Raw genomic sequence first — 23,687 nt, forward strand, 5'->3', positions numbered from 1 at the left:
GGGTCTGGAAATCAGGGAACGCTGGGAAACGCTCACATGAAAGAAGCAGGAAACTGCTCTGTGCAGGCTCAGGAGGTTTGGGGGTGTCCATGGGACAGTACAGTGGTACCTCGGGTTAAGTACTTAATTCGTTCTGGAGGTCTGTTCTTAACCTGAAACTGTTCTTAACCTGAAGCACCACTTTAGCTAATGGGGCCTCCAGCTGCCGCCGTGCCACCGGCACAATTTCTGTTCTCATCCTGAAGCAAAGTTCTTAACCGGAGGTACTATTTCTGGGTTAACGGAGTCTGTAACCTGAAGCTTATGTAACCGGAGGTACCACTGTATTGCAGAGCAGGTGTCATCAGGGAGACGTCTCTGCTCCCAACCCTGCTCAAAGCTGCCTTGGAAAGCTTTTTTAAGCCAAAACCCAAAAGGCAGAATTGCTGGGGGTGTATATAAGGAGAGGTTCATGGGAGAACAGAATGCTGTACAGGTGGCAGATTCAGCTTCCCAGGAAGTCTCAACTTCTAACCCCCCACCTTACCCCATCCCTTCCTCAAGTGCCTAGTCCTCATGGCCGCCTGCTGAAATTTCAGGCGCTAGAGAGGAGCTTGAACAGCTGGACTGAGGCCCCATCCGCACTATACCTTTAAAGCAGCGTCATATGCCTTTGAACAGTCGCCGTTTCCCCCAAAGAATCCTGGGAGCTGTAGTTTAAGGGTGCTGAGACCCCTATTCCCTCGCATCCCAGAGCTGCAGCTCCCAGAGTTCCCAGAGGAGCAGGGCTAAAACACTTTGGGAATGGTGGTTCTGCAAGGGGAACAGGGGTCTCCTAAAAACTCTCAGCAGTGCCAGCGACTTTAAGAAACTGCAGCTCCCAGGATGCTTTGCAGGAAAGCCACGACTTTTTTTTAATAATATTTTTATTATTTTTAGACTACAAAAATTTTTAAGACATACCACACAAATTATTATACATATGTCCTTGTTTGGACTTCCCTCAGCATCTGTGATAGCCTTCCGTCTTGATTATTTCTCCTGCAATTCTAAACTTAATATTGCCTTTACCTTTTCTAACAAATCATATCTCCCTTTCCATTTTTAAAATATTTCTTAAATTACTCGGAAAGCCACAACTTTTTAAAGGGGTAGGATACTGCTTTAAATGTGTTGTGCAGACAGCAGCCTTCCCACACAAGATGCTGTTTATCCATGCAGTCCAGAACTGACTACAGTTACAGTTACAGACGCTTCAGGTTGTGCGATTTCGGGTTGCACACCGCGCCAAACCCGGAAGTACCGAACCCAGAAGCGCCAAATCACGACCCGCGCATGCACAGATGCGGCGCTGCAGGTTGCGGACGCTGCAGGTTGTGGACACTGCAGGTTGCGCCTACTGTACTCTTGTCAGCCAGTGTGTCAACCAGAGAAGAATCTTTCAGAGAAGAGGCTACCTGAAGGCAGCCCTGTTCAGGGAAGTTTTTGGTACGTGGTGTTGTGTCGTGCTTTGCTATTTTTCTTGGGAGCCACCCAGAGTGGCTGGGGCAACCGAGTCAGATAGGTTAGCATATAACTAATGAATTATTATGATTATGGTTATAAAGGCTGTAATTATAATCTGATAAATGTGATTGTATTTGATAAACTAAGCATTTTGGGAAGTTCCTATCATACACTGTTGTACATTTTCTGGCTTTTCAAAATGAATAAAGTGAGTGTATGTGTGTGTTTGCGTGAAACACACACACACACACACACACACACACACACCATAGACATTCCCACAGGCTTGGGCTGATATGGTGGCAAAGTGCCCTCCCCAGTAACCTCCAAAGGAAGAATGCAGAGTCCAAGATATGCTAGTGCGGGAGGCAAACAAACAGGATTTGAACTTCCTGGTGTTGCTGCTGGAAGCAAGCAAGCCTTTCTATCTGGGGCCCTAACCTCGCCCCAGGCATGGAGCCTGGCTGATGGGAGAGATTAGGGCGGGAGGCTACCAGATAAGGGGAGCTCAGAGGAGGAGCAGGAAAACGCAGCAGGCTAGAGAAAGTCAGCAGTAAACAGGCTGTGATTAATGAGCTGTCTAGTGGGGGGAGCAAGCCAGGGAGGCCTGAAAGCAGGAGGGAAGGCAGAGCCGCGTGCCCAGTGCCGGCTCCCTATGGCTTATGTAGCTTTTGAGAAGGGGGGTGGGTTCCATGGATTCGTGGAGCCCACATGTTCAAAGGAAGTCTACCCCAGAATGCCAGCTGCAGGGGGACAAACAGGGGTGAGAGATGCTCGCCCCATCACATGACTGGGGGATTTTCATGAAAGCAGAATGCTTGACCAAATGGACTTGCGGCATTAAAAGGAGGGGAAAAACTGCATGAACAATTTGCCCAGAGAAGCAGAGTGGTGTAGTGGTTAGAGTGTCAGACTAGGACCTGGGAGAGACCAGAGTTCGAATCCTCACAGGGTGTGGCCCTGGCCAGTCACTGCCTCTCAGCCTAGCCTACCTCACGGGGTTGTTGTGTGGGGATGACCCTCAGGGCCCCTTCTGACTCTACAATTCTATTTTTCTTTGACTGAGGATGGGGAGAACCATGGAGCTTCTTGGAGAAATACAGTGGTACCTCAGGTTAAGTACCGTATTTTTTGCTCTATAAGACTCACTTTTTCCCTCCTAAAAAGTAAGGGGAAATGTGTGTGCGTCTTATGGAACGAATGCAGGCTGCGCAGCTATCCCAGAAGCCAGAACAGCAAGAGGGATCGCTGCTTTCGCTGCGCAGCGATCCCTCTTGTTGTTTTGGCTTCTGAGATTCAGAATATTTTTTTTCTTGTTTTCCTCCTCCAAAAACTAGGTGCGTCTTATGGTCTGGTGCATCTTATAGAGCGAAAAATACAGTACTTAATTCGTTCTGGAGGTCCGTACTTAACCTGAAACTGTTCTTAACTTGAAGCACCACTTTAGCTAATGGGGCCTCCTGCTGCTGCCGTGCCGCTGGAGCACGATTTCTGTTCTCATCCTGAAGCAAAGTTCTTAACCTGAAGCACTATTTCTGGGTTAGCGGAGTCTGTAACCTGAAGCGTATGTAACCTGAAGCGTATGTAACCTGAAGCGTATGTAACCCGAGATACCACTGTAGGCCGGGTAGAAAATGCAATAACTAATAAGTCAGTAGGGAAGTTCTGCTGCCATGGGTTCAAGTCTCGGTGTTGATCACTGCACTCAGAGCAACGAAGGGAAGGGCCGTGGCTCAGTGGCTGAGCTCCAGCATTGCATGCAGAAGGCCTGGATTCAATCCTGGCCATCTCCAAGCAGGGCTGATAGCAGACACTGCCCCCAAACCCTACACAGTGGTCTAACTCTGTACAAGGCAACTTCCTGTGTTCCTATGGCATATCCCCAGACTCGGGGCATTCCAAAGCTTACTTTCTGGTTTAACAGCATATGTAAACTTTGCCTCTCCAACTCAGCTGCAGAGGTGTCAACCTTTTGCAGAAATAAGGATGTGGGAAACAGCAACTCCACACCCCGGCCTGAGAGTGCCATTGCGGGCTGTGGCATCTGCAGAGGCCAAGCACACTCCCTTCCGAACAGAGGCCGCCGCAGGGAGACATGGCACTCTCTTTCTCCCTTCCGGCAAAGCCAGGAAGGAGTTGTTCCTCCCGGGCGGCTGACTTACAAAAGGGTGGCGATCCCTCGCACAGACGGATTGGGAACGGAGAGAGCAAATTGCCCTGCTGAAAAGCTGGCCTGGACACACACACTTTTCTAACCCCCGTCTCAGAAAGCAAGAGCAAACGCGAGAGAAGAAACTACAGCCTCACCCCTTCAGGAATCGCTCCTCCTCTTCCTAGAAGAGAGAAGAGGAGGTTTCCCTAACTTAAAACTGCTTCTGGTTCTTCATTTCTCCCCCGCCTCCTTTGCAGGCCATCCTGATTTTACAAGCCCTGAAATCTGAGATATCAGCCAGCCCTCTCTGGGCAGGAACAAGAAGACAAGCCCCATAACCCAGTCCTAGCTCAGACATTCCTTTGTTCTCAGACGTCCCCCAGGTGACCAACACAACCAGACCATGGAAGGAACTCCCACTGGCCTTGATGTACCTGGCAGAAGGATTGGTCTTTCTTTCTTTCACAAAGTTCAGCGGAAGGCAGTTAAAGGACCAGAGAAAAGGGTGTCGCAGATAGAAGCACAGCGGCAAAGAGCTTGCTTTGCACAGAGACGGTCCCAGGTCCAAGCTCCAGAATCTTTACAAAGGGGGAGGAAAGACCTTTGTCAAACTCTGGAGAGCTGCTACCAGTCAGGGTAAACAATGCTGAGCTAGACAGACCAATAGTATGCTTCCTATAAACCAGACGGACCAATAGTATACTTCCTATAAACCAGCTGCTCATTCAGAACCATGAGGACTAGGACCCTGCGCTATTTTAAGGAGAAAAACCGTAGCTCGGTGGCAGATCTGATACACACATGGAAGACCCCAGGTTCAGTCCCTGGCATGCAAAGTGGAGAAATAACCCCTGTCTGAAAACCTGGAGAGCAGCTGGTCAGTGTAGAGAATACCTAGCTAGAAACACCAAGGGGTCTTGACTTGCGATAAGGTAGGCTTCTCCATGTCCTGTTCCCTTTGTGATAGGTATTTTATGGTCTTAGATATATGGCAACGTTCGTAACCACACGTACATAGATCAGCACAGGAAAGCCAACCTGGAACCATTTTGATTCCTAAACTGAGCAAATGTTTCTCTGCATGGTCAAAATGGAAAAGCCTCCCCATTGTCTCTTCCTTCACAAATCCTGTCTTAATCTGTGTTTGAATAAGGGTGCGAGCCTTATCATTACAAAAGACTGCCCAGGCTCCCCAAGAAATCCAGTCAAGTAACCTGCCAGACAGGAAATAAACAAAGCGACAGGAGAAAACAACATGCAAATGTTCTGTTTTAGACCGCCTTATCTGAGGGGTGGTCTTAGGTTACACCCCTTCTGTGATGAATGCATAATGTTTCTGGGGGTGGTCTTGATCTACAGGATGGGAATTTCAAAAGTCTTTATAAGCCCTTGCACACCATTTTTCTGGGTCCTCCTCCTCTCTTGCTTGTGAGGGGAGCACCCTGTTGCAACAGATCAATAAAGATCAAGCTTACTAGCTGCTTTGCTTCTCAATATTCTCTGGTTGGCCTCTGTTATTCTCTCCTACCAATAGGGAACCTATGTAAGGACTCTATATGGGCTCTTGGATACCCCATAAGGGAAAAGGGCATATTTTTATTTACAACACCTTAAAAGTTCAGATTATAGAATCACAGAGTTGGGAGGAACCCTGAGGATTCTCTAGTCCAACCCCCTGCAATGCAGGAATATGCAGCTGTCCCATACGGGGATGGATCCTGCAGCCTTGGTGCTCCAGATGTCGCTGAACTCCAAATCCCATCACCCCTGGAAGTTGTAGGCCCACTACCCATCCCTGCCAAGGGTGAAGTCACTGGAGTATTTTGCCTCGTCTTCCCATGTGTTGTCCAGCCCTGCCAGGCAGTGGATCTTTTATAAACAATTTATAAATTCTGAACTGGAAAAGTTTGCCATGCACATATTAGGAAAATTCAATTAAGAGAGTTTTTTCAGTTTGCATCAAAACATTTTTCTGATGCCAGCTAGAACAGGTATGGGGAAACTTTGGCCCTCGGGATGTTGTGGAACTACAACTCCCATCAGCCCCAGCAAGCGTGACCAGTGGCCATGGATTATGAAGCTTGTTGTTCTCAGGTGATTGACAGGAGGGTGGCTCTGCAGGTATGTGCAGAGGTAAAGATCTGATTTGCCAGCTGGATCCAGTTCCCCAGCCCTGCCCTAAAGAGTACGTTCCTTTTACTTTTATTTTTAAAACAATGCTAAACGTCGTGAGGAAGGCCTGTAACTCAGAGGCAAAGCTCCTGCTTTGCATACAGGAGGCCTCGGGTTCAATCCCTGGCATCTCCAGGCAGGGCTGGTAATATCCCTCTGCCTGAAATGATAAATGGTCTCTGTACAAAGCAGTCACCTCCGTTGAAACTGCCAGCCTCGCCTAAAACGGAATCTGCAGTTGGCATCTATTGTTACCAATGGACTTATGAAACAGAAAGAATTCCCCCAGAGAAGCCTGGGAAGTTTTCCAGGAAATTTCCTGCCCCATATCCCTGGTCTCTTAGGGTTTTTCTTACAGTCTCCCTTTTCCAGCCTGGCTGTTTGAGACAACGTTCGGAATTACCGTATTTTTTGCTCTATAAGACTCACTTTTTCCCTCCTAAAAAGTAAGGGGAAGTGTGTGTGCGTCTTATGGAGCGAATGCAGGCTGCGCAGCTATCCCAGAAGCCAGAACAGCAAGAGGGATTGCTGCTTTCACTGTGCAGCCATCCCTCTTGCTGTTCTGGCTTCTGAGATTCAGAATATTTTTTTTATTGTTTTCCTCCTCCAAAAACTAGGTGTGTCTTGTGATCTGTAGCGTCTTATAGAGGGGAAAATACGGTAGCTAGGTGCCAGGTGCAAAATGAACCACTTACGACCAAGTGAAGATGTTTGGGCGCTAGGATGGGCGCTAGGATCCACCATTCAGGGATCCTTAGATCTGGACTGTTTTCACACCCTAACACCCTAACACCCCAACCTGTAGAATTCCATCAGTTATATTTTATCAGCACAATCAGAATGAATTTCTGGAACCAAAGTTCTTTTTCTGAGCAGCCTGAGCAGGAGCAGTCACCATTAAGAAAGAGAGTTCAGAATAGGCCAATATATACCGGTATGTGGACTGTCCCTGGACCAAGGGGCTTCTAAGTTCTCAAAGCTCTTAACCAAGCTCAAGGTTGTCATTTGAACTAGCCAGATGTTTAACTGAGAATCAAGCACAGTCAGTCAGTCATCTGAAAATAAGGCTTTAGAGCCATCTTGCCCCAAAATGGCAACTAGACATTCCGTTTTGGTGACTGCAACCTTGGTTTAAGTAAGGAGCCATTTGGCGCCTAGCTTAAACACCTGAGTTTCTAGCACTGATTTAAAAGACGCTTGCAACTGCAGATCAATGAAGGAAGCTGCCTTGTACTCAGTCAGATCGCTGGACCATTTAGCTCAGTAATGTCTACACTGACTAGCAGCAGCAATCCAGGGTTTCAGGCAAGGGTATTCCCACCCCTAGGCGGAGAGGCTGTGGATTGAACCGTGGAAGTTCTGCATGCAGATCGGATGCTCTGCCTCTGAACCATGGTCCTTCCCTCGGAAAGAAAGTAAAATTCCAGCCCTCATGATCTTAGACAAAGGATAGGATTCCCATGAATAGGAATGTGGGAAGCTGACTTTTTTCCGTCACACCATTGGTCTATCTAGCTCAGTATGGTCTGCTCCAGGGTTTCCTAAACTTGGGTCTCCAGCTGTGGTTTGAGTACAACTCCCATCATCCCTTGCTAACAGGACCAGTGGGCAGGGATGATGGGAGTTGTAGTCCCACCACAGCTGGAGACCCAAGTTTGGGAAACCCTGGTTTACACTGACCAACAGTGGCTCTACAGCAGTGTTCCCCAACCTTGGGCCTCCAGCTGTTTTTGGACTACAATTCCCATCATCCTTGACCACTGGTCTTGCTAGTGAGGGATGATGGGAGTTGTAGTCCAAAAACAGCTGGAGGCCCAAGGTTGGGGAACACTGCTACAGGGTTTCAGGCAGGGAACATGCCAAGTTCTACCTGGAGATGCCATGGATTGAAACTGGGACCTCCTGCATGCAAAGCAGATACTGGGCTGCGGTTGTTCTGTCTGGCATCAAGATGCCTCCAAAGCCATAACAACGGAGGAGGCTTCCTTTTCCCAATTTAACAAGCATTTCCTGAGCCTCAGCTGCAACCTGACTCAGTGTTTTGTCAGATCTCCGCTGAAGTAGCAGAACTGTGTGGGAGGAAAGGGGCCACAGGGTTCAAGAGAAGATTCACGGGTGCTTCCAGGATCAACTCCGTGGCTGAAGAGTGTTGGCACACTTAGCACGCAGCAGATTGAGCTGTGATACATGTCAGGCAGGCAGCCAACAGGATTATCATCAACCCGAAACCTATAGCCAAGGATTTGCAGGCTTGGCTCCAATCAATACGTGATCCCTGATTGGATAGGATATGTACCTGGCTGGGGACAAGAATGGGGAACATGGGGCCCTCAAGATGTTGCTAGATAACAACTCCCATCATCCCATACCATGCTGGCTGGGGCTGATGGGAGCTGGAGTTGAGCAATTACCCATCTTTTCCAGTAGAGAATAGTGGGTGAAATGGATTATCTGTATGAAGTAGGCTCACGCGTTCCTCCAAACAGCAATTCACACACACAGGTAGAAAGAGGCTCATGCGAAAGAAGAAAACATTATTAAAATAAACCAAGTGGGGGGAGACCCCAAGAACACCAGCTAATTTAAATCCAGATCAAAGCTTGCTGCAACTATCAAATGCTTGGGAAACACCACTGGGCTAGGCGCAAGGAGAAGCTGCTGCAGAGGAGGGAAAGCCATACGCAAGGCTGGAAAACCCCACAGATTTGGTTGCCAAAGCTTGGGATTTGAATACAGCATTTGCCTTCTCTGCCCCCCAGGGAGGACCCTGCCTGGAAGAGAAAAGCTATACATCTGCTATTTTGTAATCATGGGATATTACTCATTGCTTACTCACGTCCTTTAAAAATAACACCCCCCCAAAGCTAAGCATTTCGCAATGGGGTGGGATTCATGTACCCAGTCAGAACGGCATCCCTCCACCACCACCTGCTCAACCCCAGTTCCAGCTCAAACCAGGCAGGCTGATGGGAAAGAGACAAAACTCAGACCCACCTAGTGAAGGACTATAGGAGAAAATGGCACAGCAACTGCCAAAAGGAGGATATAAGGGGGAAAGAGAGATTGTACTCTTCTTGGACAGGAGGAAACTCAGGCACCAAATGTGGCCCTCCAGGTCTCTCTATCTGGCCCTCAGAACTCTCCCCAGGCCACACCCCTCCGTGACCCTGCTCTGCACCCTCCTTGAGTGTTTTCGCCTGGCTGGAATGTGTCCTTAAACACTGATCACACCTCTTGCTTGCTTTGATGGTGTGTGAATGTGTGTACTGCACAAATTTACACTTATTGCTCTGCACATTTTCACATGTGGCCCTCAGAAGGCTGCTCATAAGGGAATGCGGCCCTTGGATTGCAAAGGATTCCCCCTAGTCTTGCTCCACGCCGCACCGACAGCACTGCAGGGATACCCGACACAGGAGCGGCAGAAACAGCCAGGGGTCCCCTCTCCTCCACATCTATGACCTAAGCCATTGTGTCTCCTTGCTCTCTAGGTCTGCTAACAGGACTCGTTCTCCCATAAGAGAACTATTGGGCCAAAGTAACAAAGAGGCTGAGCCACGGCAGACCTGGCCTCTGGACGAACTCATTAACTGAGAGCAAGAGTGGAGAACCTTTGCCCCTTCCAGCAGTGTTCAAAACTCCTATTGTTTTAGGCACATTTTGTGACAGGGAATGTCATTAGCTTGAGCAGTCTCTGAGCTCTGGGCGCAGTACTGCGCCTAAGATTTCAGATTAAAACTGCAGAGTGGAAGGAAAGGGGGAACTTTTTCTGCCTCCCCCACTTCCAGCTACTCTCTGAAGACCGGAGAAGAGACCCTCTTAAGAATATTAGGGGGGTGGGCAGGGGAAGAACTAGACCATGTGAAAAATGAACATAATATTTTAACAGCAGTTCATTCATTCTCAGCTTTGAATTCTTGTTATAAAAAAGCCACCTAGACATTCCGTTGTTGCGTCTATAACCTAGGTTTAAGTTGCCATTTAGCTCCTAGCTTTCATATCTCAGTTTCTAACACTGCCTCCTAGGTGTTGTTGGACTCCAATTCCCATCAGCCACAGAGCCAGCATGGCCAATGGTTAGGGATGATGGGAGTTGTAGTCCAGCAACGTCTGCGGAGGGCTGAAAGTTCCCCAGCTCCGCCTTATAAGCAAGCCGGTCTTCTCTCTCAGACCACCTTCCACAACATAGGGATGATAATACATTACTGACCCAATGAAAGAGATGGTGTTGTGAAGAATTTCAGAAAACAATGAGCCTAGCTGCTAGATGAAACCAAATGCCCATCCAGTTCAGAATCCTATTCTCACAGTGGCCAACCAGATTTCTCAGTGTGAAGCCCAACAGCAGCTTTCCCCTCCTGCAGTTTCCACCAGCAACTGGTATTCAGGCTGCCTGATCATAGTCATTGTGGCTGATAGGCCCTAATAGCCTTCTCCTCCATGAACTTGTCTAAGCCTATAGTCTTAGGTGCATGTTTGTAGCTTTCATGGAACACTAAACAGGTATTAAAGGTAAAGGGACCCCTGACCATTAGGTCCAGTCATGACCGACTCTGGGGTTGCGGCGCTCATCTCGCTTTATTGGCCGAGGGAGCCGGCGTGTGGCCAGCATGACTAAGCCGCTTCTGGCGAACCAGAGCAGCGCACAGAAACGCCGTTTACCTTCCCACTGGAGCGGTACCTATTTATCTACTTGCACTTTGACGTGCTTTCAAACTGCTAGGTTGGCAGGAGCAGGGACCGAGCAATGGGAGCTCACCCTGTCGCGGGGATTTGAACCGCCAACCTTCTGATCGGCAAGTCCTAGGTTCTGTGGTTTAACCCACAGCACCACCCGCGCCACCCGCGTAAAACAGGTATTAACAGAGATCAAATCCACACCATACATTGAAAGCACATTCAATGCCCATTTAAAGCACACTGCTTTCCCCAAGGAATCCAGGGAACTGTACATAAGAACAAAAGAGAAACCCTACTGGGTCAGGCCAAAGGCTCATTGTCCAGCTTCTTGTGCCCACATTGGCCAACCAGAGGCCCCAATGGGAAGTGCAAACAGGACCTGAGGGTGACAGCAACCTTCCCCACATGTGGTCAACAGCAGCTGGGCTTCAGAAGCATACTGCCTCCTCTGACAGTGAAGGGAGAACATAGCCATTGTGGCCACTTATATCCACCACAAACTTGCCATATTTTGAAGAGGAAAAAGAGGACGCGATGACGGCAGTTCAAAGCAAATAAATGCAATTTGTCTCAAATTTTACCCCTGGAAAAAGAGGACACATGTCGCTGGCCATCACTGCATCTTGTGAAGAAACCCAAGATAACTTGGTGTGGTGATTTCAATAATTTAAAGATGTGCAATCATCATTGGAAATAATGATCCCCCACCACAGATTAAATGCTGTGCTTCTCCATTTCAGTTTAAGATTCCTTTCCATAGCAGTCGCCCTGTGCCAAGAGCCCACAACCTCCCCCTTTTTGAATACTGTACAATAACGGACAGAGTAGATTAGACACACAGGCTGCCTCTACTCCACTATTCTGTTTCCCACACAGTGACCAACCAAATTCCTCTGGGAAAGCTACAACTAGGGCAGGGAGGGCCTGGCCTTCCCTCGTTTGTCCCCTAGCAACTAGTATTCAGACGTAAGTTGCCTCTGAACCTGGAGGTTCTGTTTCACAGACACAGCTCACAGCTGTTTGCAGACTTCTCCACCTCCACCTCTTGCGTGAATCTGCCCGATCTCCTTTTAAAGGAAGTTACCAGCACAGTCTTCACCATGTCTGCTCAGTGGCAAGTCCTGTTGAATTCAGTGGGGCTTAAACACACACAGAGGGGCTTAAACACACACAGACACGCACCACTTAGCCTACCCTGAATCTGCTGCCGGGTCGGATGACTCCCAAGTCCCCCTGTCATGGGAGAGAACCACTCATATGCAGAGATCTCGGGCTGGAGGGGCGAGGCGCAGGTTCGAATCCGCCGCAAGGCTGAGCTTTTTAACCCATTCCCTCCCGGCCGGCCTGGCCTACCTTACAGGGCTGTGACGAGGAGGGCGGCCCCCTCCTTTGCTACACACATACGATTCGCAAAAGGAAAGACGAAGAAAGGAAGAAGACCAAGACCGGGGGGGAGGCGAGTCTAGAGCGCCGTGGGGGGGGAGGAATCTCCCGGAGTCAATCACGAGGGAAGGGGCGGGGCTACGAGGGAGGGGCGTGCCCGCGCTTCTTACCGGGGCGGCGGCACCATGGGGGTCCTCAGCGGAAGGCAGAGGCGGCCTCCTTCCGTCGCGCAGCAGCTCCTCGACAAACTTCAGCTGGGCCCCGGGCCCCACTCCTCCTCCCCGTCAACCACTTCCGGTTGCGGCCGCCCCAGAACCTCACTTCCGGGCTTCAAGGGCTTACTTCCGGTTCCTCCTCTATGGCTCGAGCCCGACTCTGGTTCGCACGCCCCGCCCATCTTTTTTTTTTTAAACCAACCCTTCGCTAACCCCGCTAGAGATAGAAATCAGGGTAGAGTGACACGCGCAGCCTGAAAGTCGGAAGGCTCTTAAAAACAACAACAACTCTTATTTAAAGTTCCTAATGGGGTTGTTTTTATTTCTTCCTCCCATAAAAAAGCTGTTCGACAGTGGAACAGATTCCCTCGGGAGGTGGTGGGCTCTCTCCTTCCTTGGAGGTTTTTAAGCAGAGGTTGGTTGGCCATCTGTCATGGACACTTTAGCTGAAATTCCTGCCTGCATCGCAGGGGGTTGGACTAGATGACCCTTGGGATCCCTTCCAACTCTATGATTCTATGATTTACCAGGATGTAGGGGACGTGGGTGGCGCTGTGGGTTAAACCACAGAACCTAGGACTTGCCGATCAGAAGGTCGGCGGTTTGGGGCTCAGTCCCTGCTCCTGCCAACCTAGCAGTTTGAAAGCACGTCAAAGTGCAAGTAGATAAATAGGTACCACTCCGGCGGGAAGGTAAACGGTGTTTCCGTGCGCTGCTCTGGTTCTCCAGAAGCGGCTTAGTCATGCTGGCCACATGACCCGGAAGCTGTAAGCCGGCTCCCTCGGCCAATAAAGCGAGATGAGCGCCGCAACCCCAGAGTCGGCCACGACTGGACCTAATGGTCGGGGTCCCTTTACCTTACCTTTTAGGGACCACCTGCAATATGAGAGATGGGTGTGGCATATGGAATAGGGTGTAGACTGAAGTGTGTGAGACCGGCAGGGAAGCAAATTTCTTGTTGTTTAGTCGTTTAGTCGTGTCCGACTCTTTGTGACCCCCTGGACCAGAGCACGCCAGGCACTCCTGTCTTCCACTGCCTCCCGCAGTTTGGTCAAACTCATGCTGGTAGCTTCGAGAACACTATCCACCCATCTCATCCTCTGTCGTCCCCTTCTCCTTCTGCCCTCCATCTTTCCCAACCTCATGGTCTTTTCCAGGGAGTCTTCTCTTCTCATGAGGTGGCCAAAGTCTTGGAGCCTCAGCTTCATTATCTGTCCTTCCAGTGAGCACTCAGGGCTGATTTCCTTAAGAATGCATAGGTTTGATCTTCTTGCAGTCCATGGGACTCTCAAGATTCTCCTCCAGCACTGGAAAAGACCCTGATGTTGGGAAAGATGGAGAGCACAAGGAGAAGGGGACGACAGAGGACGAGATGGTTGGACAATGTTCTCTAAGCTACCAGCATGAATCTGACCAAACTGCGGGAGGCAATGGAACTGCCTGGCGTGCTCTGTTCCAGGGGGTTATGAAGAGTCGGACATGACTAAACAACAACAAAAGCTATTATACAAATATGGGACTGCATCGTTTACAGTTGTACATATAAATTATATGAGGGCCGAAAGGCGAGACAGCAATTTACGAACGAATAAAATATTAACGCTTTAAAGATACATATTTATTATATCTTACTGTATATGATATTTAAATTGCATGTCATATAAACAATAAGTTTCTCCACACGGTCCTGATTATCCCTGCTTCCCTTCCACTTCCGCGCAGAGGACGGACGGCGATAAATCATTAATTTAAAAAAATTAAGAAAAGCGAGCGAGGCTAAGGGGAGAGGAAATCCCAAGCCAATGCCAATGCCAGCCAATCAGCACTCTCTACGTCAACAAACGTGGCCCTCCCGGCGCCTCCTCCGCCCAATCAGCGCCATCGGCGGCGGCGTTTGAAAAGCGGCGGTTGAGGAAGGGTTGTGTGTTTGCGTGCCTGAAGCGCGGGGGAGGGAGGGAGAGGACAGCAGGCCCCCTCGCGCACGCGCCGAAACGAGGGCTCGCGCCGGGCTCCTCCCTCGTCCCGCCTCCTCTTCCAACGGGCGCCAGTGAGAGAGGCCTGAGCGCGCGCCGCCGCTCGCTCGTTGGCTGCTGCTGCAGGGGCTGCCGGGATACTTCAGTGACGGGATTCTCCTATTAATTATCGTCGTCGTTGTTGTTCCCCTCTCATGGCTCACAATCAGATCTACTATTCGGACAAGTACGACGACGAGGAGTTCGAGTACCGGTGAGAAAGGGCGAGGCCTAAGGCGGGGAAGCGGCTGGCTTTGCCCTGAGAGGGAGAGGAGGGGCGTGGCTAGGGGTTGTTATGGCTACGTTGAGGGGCGGGGCCCTAAGGAGTGGGCGGGGCCTTCTCGTGGCTGGGGGGGGGGAGAGCCTTCCATAAAAGAGAGGTGGGCAGTGTTGTGTAGTGGTTAGAAGGTGAAGACTAAGCCCTGGGTTCAAATCCCTCCACTCAGCCATGAAGTCCATTAGGTGGTGACTGGCCTCTCAAGCTAGCCTACCTCACAGGGTTGTTATGAGGATAAAATGGGGGAGGGGAGAGAGAACCATTTGCTCCATCTCACCCTCCTTGGAAGGAAAGGTGGTGACAAAGTGTAATGTTATACAGTAATGGAATAGCTTCAGGAAGAATCTCTCAGAATAATGAGCAGTTCTGATGGTAAGTTGGGGAGCAGCTCTGGAAAGAAGCTCATAATCTGTTATTTGAATGGATCTAGCATTATCATCATTACCGTTATTGTCATCGTTTCTGGTGTAGGGGACAGTTTTTAGGAATAATCTCTCAGAACAGGAATCAGAATAACCAGTTATGATTGTGGGTTGTTGGGTGCGGCAGATTCGGTACTAGGAAAAAGGAAGTTTCTGATATACTTCCTTTGTTACACTGTGCGGGTGGTTTGGATTGAGAGGTGGCTTTCTATATGTATATAGTACTGCCTTGAGTATTAGAGGCAACATGCATAACAGTTGCTGAAGAATGACGATAGGAAAGTGACATTTCTTTCAAGTCTAGTCTTTTGGGCTTCCCAGAAATGTAAGACCCTGCTGGATCAGGCCAGTCACCCATCTAGTCCATCATCCAGTTCTCATAGTGGCCAACCAAATGCAAAACTCTCTCCTGCGGTTTTCATCCACTGATATGCAGAACGAAACATTGCTTCCTCTGATTGTGTAGGTAGACCGTGGCCATCATGGCTAGTAGCCATTGATAGGCTTGCCCTCCATATATTGGATCAGTTGAACATAACAGCTGGACCAGATGGGCCATGGGTCCAATGTGTTGGTTCTCTTTACTTTCTGATGATTGACTTAATGGTCACAAACTATTTTACAGTGATCCTTCCTGTGCTTCTTTTAACATTCTCTTCTCTTGATCCTGCCGCTGCAGGCACGTGATGCTTCCAAAGGACATTGCCAAGCTGGTCCCGAAGACCCACCTCATGTCCGAGTCAGAGTGGCGGAACCTGGGGGTCCAGCAAAGCCAGGGCTGGGTTCACTACATGATCCACGAGCCAGGTAGGTTGCACAATGGCACAGGAGGCTTGGAGCAAATGCTAAGAGACCTTGCTTGAGGGGAAGGGCTGACAAAATGGCTTTCTGATATCAGAGTAGCAGGAAATAGATCAGGTAGGATGTGAGACCTGCTGTCTCTCTGTTGCACATGCACACATTTCTTCTTAATGACCAAAAAGAGCTGTACTACAATAGCTGCTTTAAACACCAAGTTGAGTTGTGCTGTCATTGTGCCCTGCCAGAATCTGGAGCAGGGGTGGAGGATATGTGATCCCTGATTGGTTGGGACATGTATCTAGGGCATGCTTGGCAGATCTGAGCCCCTCCAGATATTGGACCACAACTTCCATCATGGCTGACCATTGAGAGTCCTGGGACTTGTGGTGGACTTGTGAAAAAATCAAGAACTTATGGGAGCTCATTTATAATGAACTAAAAAAAATGTTTAAATATACTTTTGTTAAAAAACCTGAAAATTTTCTTCTGGGAATGATTGGTAATGAAATTAAGAAAGAGGACCAGACCTTATTCCAGTACGCAACAACAGCTGCTAGAATTTTAATCGCCCAAAATTGGAAATCAACCAATATCCCAACAGTAAGAGATTGGCAAAGTAAATTATTTGAATATTCAGAATTGGCAAAATTAACACAAAAAATTAGAGACCAGAAAGAAACAAAGTTTATTAAAGAATGAAATAAATTCATAACCTATATTGAAGTAGATTTAAAAAATCCAAAGATCACAGTAGGCTTAATATAACCCTTCGACATACAAAAGTTTTAAAGAAAAACTGCGGGGGAAAATGTATTACATAACCCAAAACTGAGGTGGAGGGAAGTCAATAACTTACATGTTTGTCTTTGTTTTTTTTCTCTTATAAGTTATGTTGTTCTTATTATTGTGTTTTTTTTCCGTGAAGAATTTATTTTCTGTACATATGTGTGTATGAAAATTAATAAAGAGAATTTTTTTTAAAAAAAGAGTCCTGGGACTGCTGGGATTTGAAGTCCAGCAGTGCGTGGAGAGCCACAAGTTCCCTGCTGCTGCCCTGGATGAACATCTAGTCTGACCCAATATAAACAGCTCCTCTAGTTCTACACTGCACATACTTAAAACAAGGAAGTCGCTCCCACAAGAGGCAGGCAGTGTTGGCCAGCAACTCGGATGATTTTAAAAGAGGATTAGACAAATTCATGCAGTAGAAGGTCATCAATGCCTCTTAGCCATGGTGGCTATGCTCTGCCTCCACAGCTGGAGGCATTAATGCTTCCAAGTGCCAGTTGATGAAAACTACAGGAGGGAAGAGTTTTCTTGTTCTCAGATCGTGCTTGCAGGTTTCCCACAGGCACCTGGTTGCCTACTGGGCTGGGCTGGGTGGTCCATTTGCCTGATCCAGAGGGGTCTCCTTGTGTTCTTATGGACAACAGTGAAGGAGGGCTTTTGCCTTTATGCCTGTGGACTTGCTGGAGGAATCTTGCAGGCTCTCCTTATGCTCTTCAGAGAGCTATGTCTGAAGGGAGATAGCTCTCCCACTCAAAAGGAGGCAGTGAGGGGTGCACATTACTGTTACAAATTATAGTTTCAATCTCAGTAACTGTATAGACTGTATATCTATTCAGACTTAAAGATATTTAGGCCTTTGCAGAGAGCCACTGCCCTATAAAGCCTGTGTTTTTTAAAGCACACAGATGTGGCTTCAAAAACAGCATCCAATGCTTCTGTCCGCTTCTTGCAAATCCCAGTTTTGGTTGCTAGTTCCTTACTGCTTTCTATTTAAGCGAATGCCTCTGCCTCCCCTAGGAGCAGAGTTTATGTATTAATAAAGTACTCCTTATGGCCGTTTACTGGTGTTCATAATGTTCACCACCCTTGGTACGTGATTGAATATGACAAGATGAAAAGACTCCTGGCATATACTGCATATCTTGCCTCTCAGTTTGGCAGAGCACCAGCCATAGTCGGAAGTGCCCATTACCTCCACTAAAGCAGGAAGTTACTTTTGTCTTCCCCTAGTCCAGATCACAGTCAGGGTTGGCCTGTCACTCATTGAGTGACAGGAGCTCTGAACTGATCAGGGAGCTGGCCAGGGATATCAAGAAGAGAAAGTGCCCTGCAGGAAAACCAAATCAGAGTTTTGATGCAGTCATTTATTTAAGAACTATTCCTATAACTCACGCCTTGCTGTAATTGTGCTATATAGACTCATCTTAAAAACTTGGCTCTGTAATTTGTTTTTATACCGAATATGCTCTGTGTATAGTTCTGTATGGTTATATGTTGGCTTATACATATGCTTATGATAAATCAATAAAAATTAATGTGATTAAGTAGAAAAAAATGAAATCTTTGAAATCTTTTAACCACCAAAAACAGCTTACAATGTTCTGCAGTAACAATTTTTGAAGAGGGAGAGGGACCTGTGACAAGCCTAAGATTCTGCTTCTCCCGATCCCTTCTGCCTGCAGATTTTTTAACATAGGAAGCTGCCTTATACTGAGAGACCACTGGTCTATCTCCCTCAGTGTTGTCTGCACTGACCAGCAGTGGCTCTCCAGTGTTTCTCTCAGGGGTTTCTCTCAGCCACACCTGGAGATGCCAGAGATTGACTCTGGGGACCTTCTGCATGCAAAGCAGCTGTTCTACTGCTGCTCTTACATGGTTGTAGCTTTAAGCTTATTTGAAGTTGCTTCAGTGAGGATTAGCAACTTCAAATCAAAACCTGGATTTGGAGGAAGCTGATGGATGCATCGGATGCTGTTTTGGAGGTCGTGTTTGCGACACAGCTGTGACTGTGCCACGTGCAAAGTGCTCATTTGATTTCTGACATATGCTTAGAAACACCCATGTTAGGCTTGAGTCACCTAGCCTTTCAATATTATTTTCTAGATCTTTTTTTAACATGCCATTTCCTCTCTCCCTGCAGAGCCCCACATCCTGCTTTTCCGACGGCCGCTGCCAAAGAAGCCAGAAAAATGATGTGCTTGGGCCTTTCCCCATGTTTTAAGCACCTTTAAACAAAAAACCCAGCAACTGTGTTTTTTGGAAAAGTTTGACAAATGTTTTCACTATGTCTGTCAAGAAAAGGCCACTCAATGCAACAGTTAATGCCGGACAAGAAAAGCTTTGCTTGCTGCAGAAAGACTGTCTGCTGAAAAGGATTGGTTTTAGCTGCTGAAACATTAATATTTTTTTTACACTGGCTGAAGCCTTGCTCCTGCTTTATCCCACACAGCAGGGCTGGTTTGGTTTTTAAACCCAGGAGAATGCAGTGTGTTTCCCTGGTTGGATATTTCTAATCTATGTTTTTTAAATCTTTTTTTAAAACCTTGTATTTCATGTTAATCCTTTGGAACTTTTAAAAGTTACGCTTGATATGACTGTTCTTCAGGGTCTGTCAATAAAGCCCCAAGGTTTTACACATCCTTTTGCTTATTTCATAGACTCCCTCAAACCTTCTGGTTGCTGTACTCTCAAATGTGGCTTGAACAGCTTTGTATTAACAGCTGATGTTCAAACAGTGCATGGAATTGCATGCAGGAAAGTGAATGGACAGGCAGAGAAGGGGAGGATCTGCCAGTGTGTTGGGTAGATCTCTATATTTTTATCAAATCAGTGGTTATTTCTATGCCTCCAGGGGCAGCGCCTCCCTTCTCCATGGTCACCATAACAATGCGAACAACAAACCTCTTAGCAGGCTACTAAATTATTTTATTTCTGTTGGTAAATATCCTTTATGGATTTATTTACAAAGCTGAGCTAGAAGTATTTAAAAAATAAGCTGCAGATGAGCTTGTGCATGTTGTTGGCATCCATCTGTCTCGGGAGATAGTGGAGGATTATGCCTTTGCAGGTGATGTCAAACTGTTGGAAAGTTGCAGCCCCTGCTGTGGCTGTAGAGACCGATATGGGAGAGACATGTTTTGTTGCAGGTGGGGCAGACGAAGGCATCCGGTTGTGCTGCTGCAGATGCGTTTCTTCTCTCTGCGCTCCTCCCAGCAGTCATTCACCCCAAAGGGTGCTCATCAATGGTTCCTCTTCATCCTGGAGAAGAGTGACTAGTGGGGTGCCACAGGGTTCTGTCTTGGGCCCGGTCTTATTCAACATCTTTATCAACGACTTGGATGATGGACTCAAGGGCATCCTGATCAAATTTGCAGATGACACCAAACTGGGAGTGGTGGCTAACACCCCAGAGGACAGGATCACACTTCAAAACGACCTTGACAGATTGGAGAACTGGGCCAAAACAAACAAGATGAATTTTAACAGGGAAAAATGTAAAGTACATGTGAAAAGGTCTAGGAGTCTTGGTTGACCACAAACTTGACATGAGCCAACAGTGTGACGCGGCAGCTAAAAAAGCCAATGCAATTCTGGGCTGCATCAATAGGAGTATAGCATCTAGATCAAGGGAAGTAATAGTGCTACTGTATTCTGCTCTGGTCAGACCTCACCTGGAGTACTGTGTCCAGTTCTGGGCGCCACAGTTCAAGAAGGACACTGACAAACTGGAACGTGTCCAGAGGAGGGCAACCAAAATGGTCAAAGGCCTGGAAACGATGCCTTATGAGGAACAGCTAAGGGAGCTGGGCATGTTTAGCCTGGAGAAGAGGAGGTTAAGGGGTGATATGATAGCCATGTTCAAATATATAAAAGGATGTCACATAGAGGAGGGAGAAAGGTTGTTTTCTGCTGCTCCAGAGAAGCGGACACGGAGCAATGGATCCAAACTGCAGGAAAGAAGATGCCACCTAAACATTAGGAAGAACTTCCTGACAGTAAGAGCTGTTCGACAGTGGAATTTGCTGCCAAGGAGTGTGGTGGAGTCTCCTTCTTTGGAGGTCTTTAAGCAGAGGCTTGACAACCATATGTCAGGAGTGCTCTGATGGTGTTTCCTGCTTGGCAGGGGGTTGGACTCGATGGCCCCTGTGGTCTCTTCCAACTCTATGATTCTATGATTCCTCCTCTGGTCATTGCTGTGCAAAAATGGCGTGACTGTCGTGTCTCCAGGCACTGCGGTCATCTGCAAGGAATTTCCACATAGCAAGGCTGATGTCACGTTTGCAGACATCTTTGTAACGTGTGTTACAGCTTCTCTTTCTGAGGCCTTTCCGCAGAAATGGCACTGTCTCTTAAAACAAACAAACTTTATGCATGGAGAAAGGACATAGCTACCTCTCTAGGCATCCCATTGCCTCTCCTTAACACTTAAGTGGGAATAGGAACAAGTGGGGGCTGGCTCATGTGCATTCAGTTGCACAGAAATTTCCCCCCCTTAAGAGGCAACTTCCACCTCTGGGGAAAGACTTGGCAAAGCTGCTAGCATGAACAAGCAAAGGAATGGGTTAGGGTTAGGGGAACCTCTTCCCTAGGGGTGGATTGCAGCCCTCCAGCTCTCTCTGCCTGGCCCTCAAAACTTCCGCTATCTACACCCCTTACTGACCCTACCCTGTGCTCTCCTTGAGTGCTTTTTGCCTGGCTGGAATGTATCCTTTGCTAATGCCTCTTACTTGCCTGGATGTGGACACAGAGGTCTGTATGTGTCGAAACCTCTCTCTTCAGTGTGGCTGGAACATACTCAACCATGCAAAGGTAAGTGTCATGCCTGTTGCTCTCCCCATTTTTGTCTCTGGCCACGCCCACCACTAGCCCCCTGAAAGTTGCCTTTAGTACAAGGGTAGGGTAGCTTTTTCAACCTAACAGCTGCTCGTGAAACAGTAAATTAGTTGCCTCACCCACAGCTTCTTAAAATTAGAACCTATCTTGAGTCCCAAGGGCGTCAGAACAGGTGAGAGCATTCAGGAGAGAAAAATGGAATTATTTTTATTCCAGCTCACATGCAAAATGTCCTAAAGTCCACCTATTTTTTTGTTGTTTTTTTTTTTTTTTTTTGGTAAGCTCAGAATTGGGCAGCAAGCACCCTAATTGACAGAAGAGCCATTGCAACAGCCTTTAATATAGAAGTGGGCAAGCGTTAGCCTCTGGGTGTTGCTGAAATACAACTCCCATCAGCCCTAGCAATCATGGGCAATGGCCTGGGGCAATGGAAACTATAGCTCAACAGCATCTGGAGGCTCCACCAACTTGACTCAAGAGGTTGTAGTGAGAATTAAGAGGTGGGAAGATACAGTTGTCTGGTTTACACCCAATTCAAAGTAATGGTTTGCTCAACCAAAGCATATGTTGTCTGGTCCCAACAAACTAACAACGGTTTGTTTTCTGGCAGTGAACTGTGATGTGAAGTCACAATTTCCTTGGCTTAGGAAGCACAGTTTTTTTGGCCGCGGTGTGTTGTTAGGGCCAATCCTAACAGCCTTGCTTGACCATGGCTTCTTTTGCCATCCCAACACATATGTTTGGTGACCTACAGAAGCAACAGAAGCTGGAAAACAAACCAAGCTTTGGAGAAACAAACCATGGGTTCTCTGCAATATGAGTAATGGCTTGCTGAGTAACCCATGGTTAAAGCAAACCTTGGCTTAGCTTTGTGTGCAAACACAAGCAACTGCTGCAGCATTTTAGAGAGTTTTTATGAGCAGGATTTGTGTGAGATATAAAAACCCTGGTCCACCCAGATCTTTCTACACAAGCGGAACTTTAAACGGTTTGAAGCATAGTCTAATTTTTAACATGCACCATAGCAGCTGAGCTGACTGACATGTCCTGACCTGGGCATCATTACTAAGGGGAAATAGAAGCACTCAAAAACATTTTGTACCATAACAAGAGTTCACACACACAAAAGAAGTCTGCCAGGGTGAATTCACATTATGAGTCATGAAGGGGACATCTGAAAACTCTTGCTGTAGTACTTTTCTAATGTGTGTGTGTGTGCATAGCGACAAGCTGATGTTTCACAACTTTCTCCTCCTTTGAGGAAATATTTTCCAAGTCAGAACATCTGCTGAGGAAGTGCTGACCGCATGCAGTGGATTCTGGGAGCAGGGTACAAACCCATTTTACTGGATAGACTGGTTGGGATTCATCACTGGCCTACGCTGACTGCAACTGTGCCCTAGAAACACACCTCACACCTTGCAAGGGAAAACTGGTAGTCCCAAGCAATCTGTAAGATAGCCTTTCTTCCCAACAGAGTTTGAAAACTGCTGCTACGGAGGATTTATATTTATATAAGATGGCAGCATGAAGTGCTTCTGTACAGTGTGCTCAGTCACTGCATTCCATCTCCACCAAAATTTTTGGCTAGCTCAGTCGGTAAGAGCATGTGACTCTTAATCTCAGCGTTGTGGGTTTGAGCCCCACGTTAGGCAAAGACAATTCCTGCATTGCAGGGGGTTGGACTAGATGACCCTCGTGGTCCCTTCCAGCTCTACAATTCTGTAGGCACTGAGCATAGGTAAAGGGACCCCTGACCATTGGGTCCAGTTGTGGCTGTCTCTGGGGTTGTGGCGCTCATCTCGCTTTATTGGCCGAGGGAGCCGGCGTACAGCTTCCGAGTCATGTGGCCAGCAGGACTAAGCCGCTTCTGGCAAACCAGAGCAGCGCACGGAAACGCTGTTTACCTTCCCACCGGAGTGGTACCTATTTATCTACTTGCACTTTGACGTGCTTTCGAACTGCTATGGTAGCAGGAGCAGGGACTGAGCAGCGAGAGCTCACCCCATCGTGGGGATTCGCCGACCTTCTGATCAGCAACTTTTGAGATATTTAGTCTCTCCCTCCTCCCCCTTTTCTGACTCCCCCTCCCAAATATTTTCCATGCATCTGCCAACCTTGTCTGCTCATACACCTTCCTAGATTGATGATGATCTGTAGTGTATTAATATTATTTTCATTATCATCCTTCCTTTTACGTTTAGCTATCTCTCACCCTAAGAGCCCCAAGCTCCCTCCTGCCTTTCAAAGACACCCTCGAACGAAGGTGAATGCCGCAAAGCACGATGGGAATCGTAGTCCCCCGCTCCCTACCCAAGGGTCTCTTGCTCATTCTCCATCTTCCTTCTAGTAGGCGCATCAGGCTTGCTACGAGACGAAGCTTCTGGCCAATCGGTTCCTTTCCATAAGCCATTCTTTTCCCCGCCCCTTTTCCTGCTGTCCAATGGGAGGGGAGGAGGCGGGGCG

At 47.8% G+C, this 23,687-nt stretch overlaps 2 protein-coding genes across 3 annotated transcripts in view; one reads left to right on the forward strand and one right to left on the reverse strand.

The window, feature by feature from the left end:
* Window positions 1–12,194, reverse strand: part of SHC1 (SHC adaptor protein 1) — a 47,908-nt gene extending 35,714 nt beyond the window's left edge. For both annotated transcript variants that reach the window (XM_053370168.1, XM_053370167.1), the window contains exon 1: window positions 12,043–12,194. The gene's annotated coding sequence lies outside the window, so the exon portion shown is untranslated. The remainder of the gene's footprint in view (window positions 1–12,042) is intronic.
* A 1,852-nt stretch (window positions 12,195–14,046) lies between these two features.
* Window positions 14,047–19,025, forward strand: CKS1B (CDC28 protein kinase regulatory subunit 1B). Its single transcript, XM_053370181.1, has 3 exons — window positions 14,047–14,313; window positions 15,478–15,605; window positions 18,529–19,025. The coding sequence occupies exons 1-3, from the start codon at window positions 14,255–14,257 to the stop codon at window positions 18,579–18,581; spliced, it is 240 nt and encodes a 79-aa protein (XP_053226156.1). The 5' UTR covers window positions 14,047–14,254; the 3' UTR covers window positions 18,582–19,025.
* The last annotated feature ends 4,662 nt before the right edge of the window (window positions 19,026–23,687 follow it).

This window comes from Podarcis raffonei, chromosome 16 (genome assembly GCF_027172205.1).
Source record: "Podarcis raffonei isolate rPodRaf1 chromosome 16, rPodRaf1.pri, whole genome shotgun sequence".
Taxonomy (NCBI): Eukaryota; Metazoa; Chordata; class Lepidosauria; order Squamata; family Lacertidae; genus Podarcis; species Podarcis raffonei.

Coding starts and splice junctions, on each gene's coding strand:
- CKS1B (XM_053370181.1), top strand. CDS start 14,255: ATGGCTCACAATCAGATCTACTATTCGGACAAGTACGACGACGAGGAG. Junction 14,314..15,477: donor GACGAGGAGTTCGAGTACCG/GTGAGAAAGGGC, acceptor CTGCCGCTGCAG/GCACGTGATGCTTCCAAAGG. Junction 15,606..18,528: donor CTACATGATCCACGAGCCAG/GTAGGTTGCACA, acceptor CTCTCCCTGCAG/AGCCCCACATCCTGCTTTTC.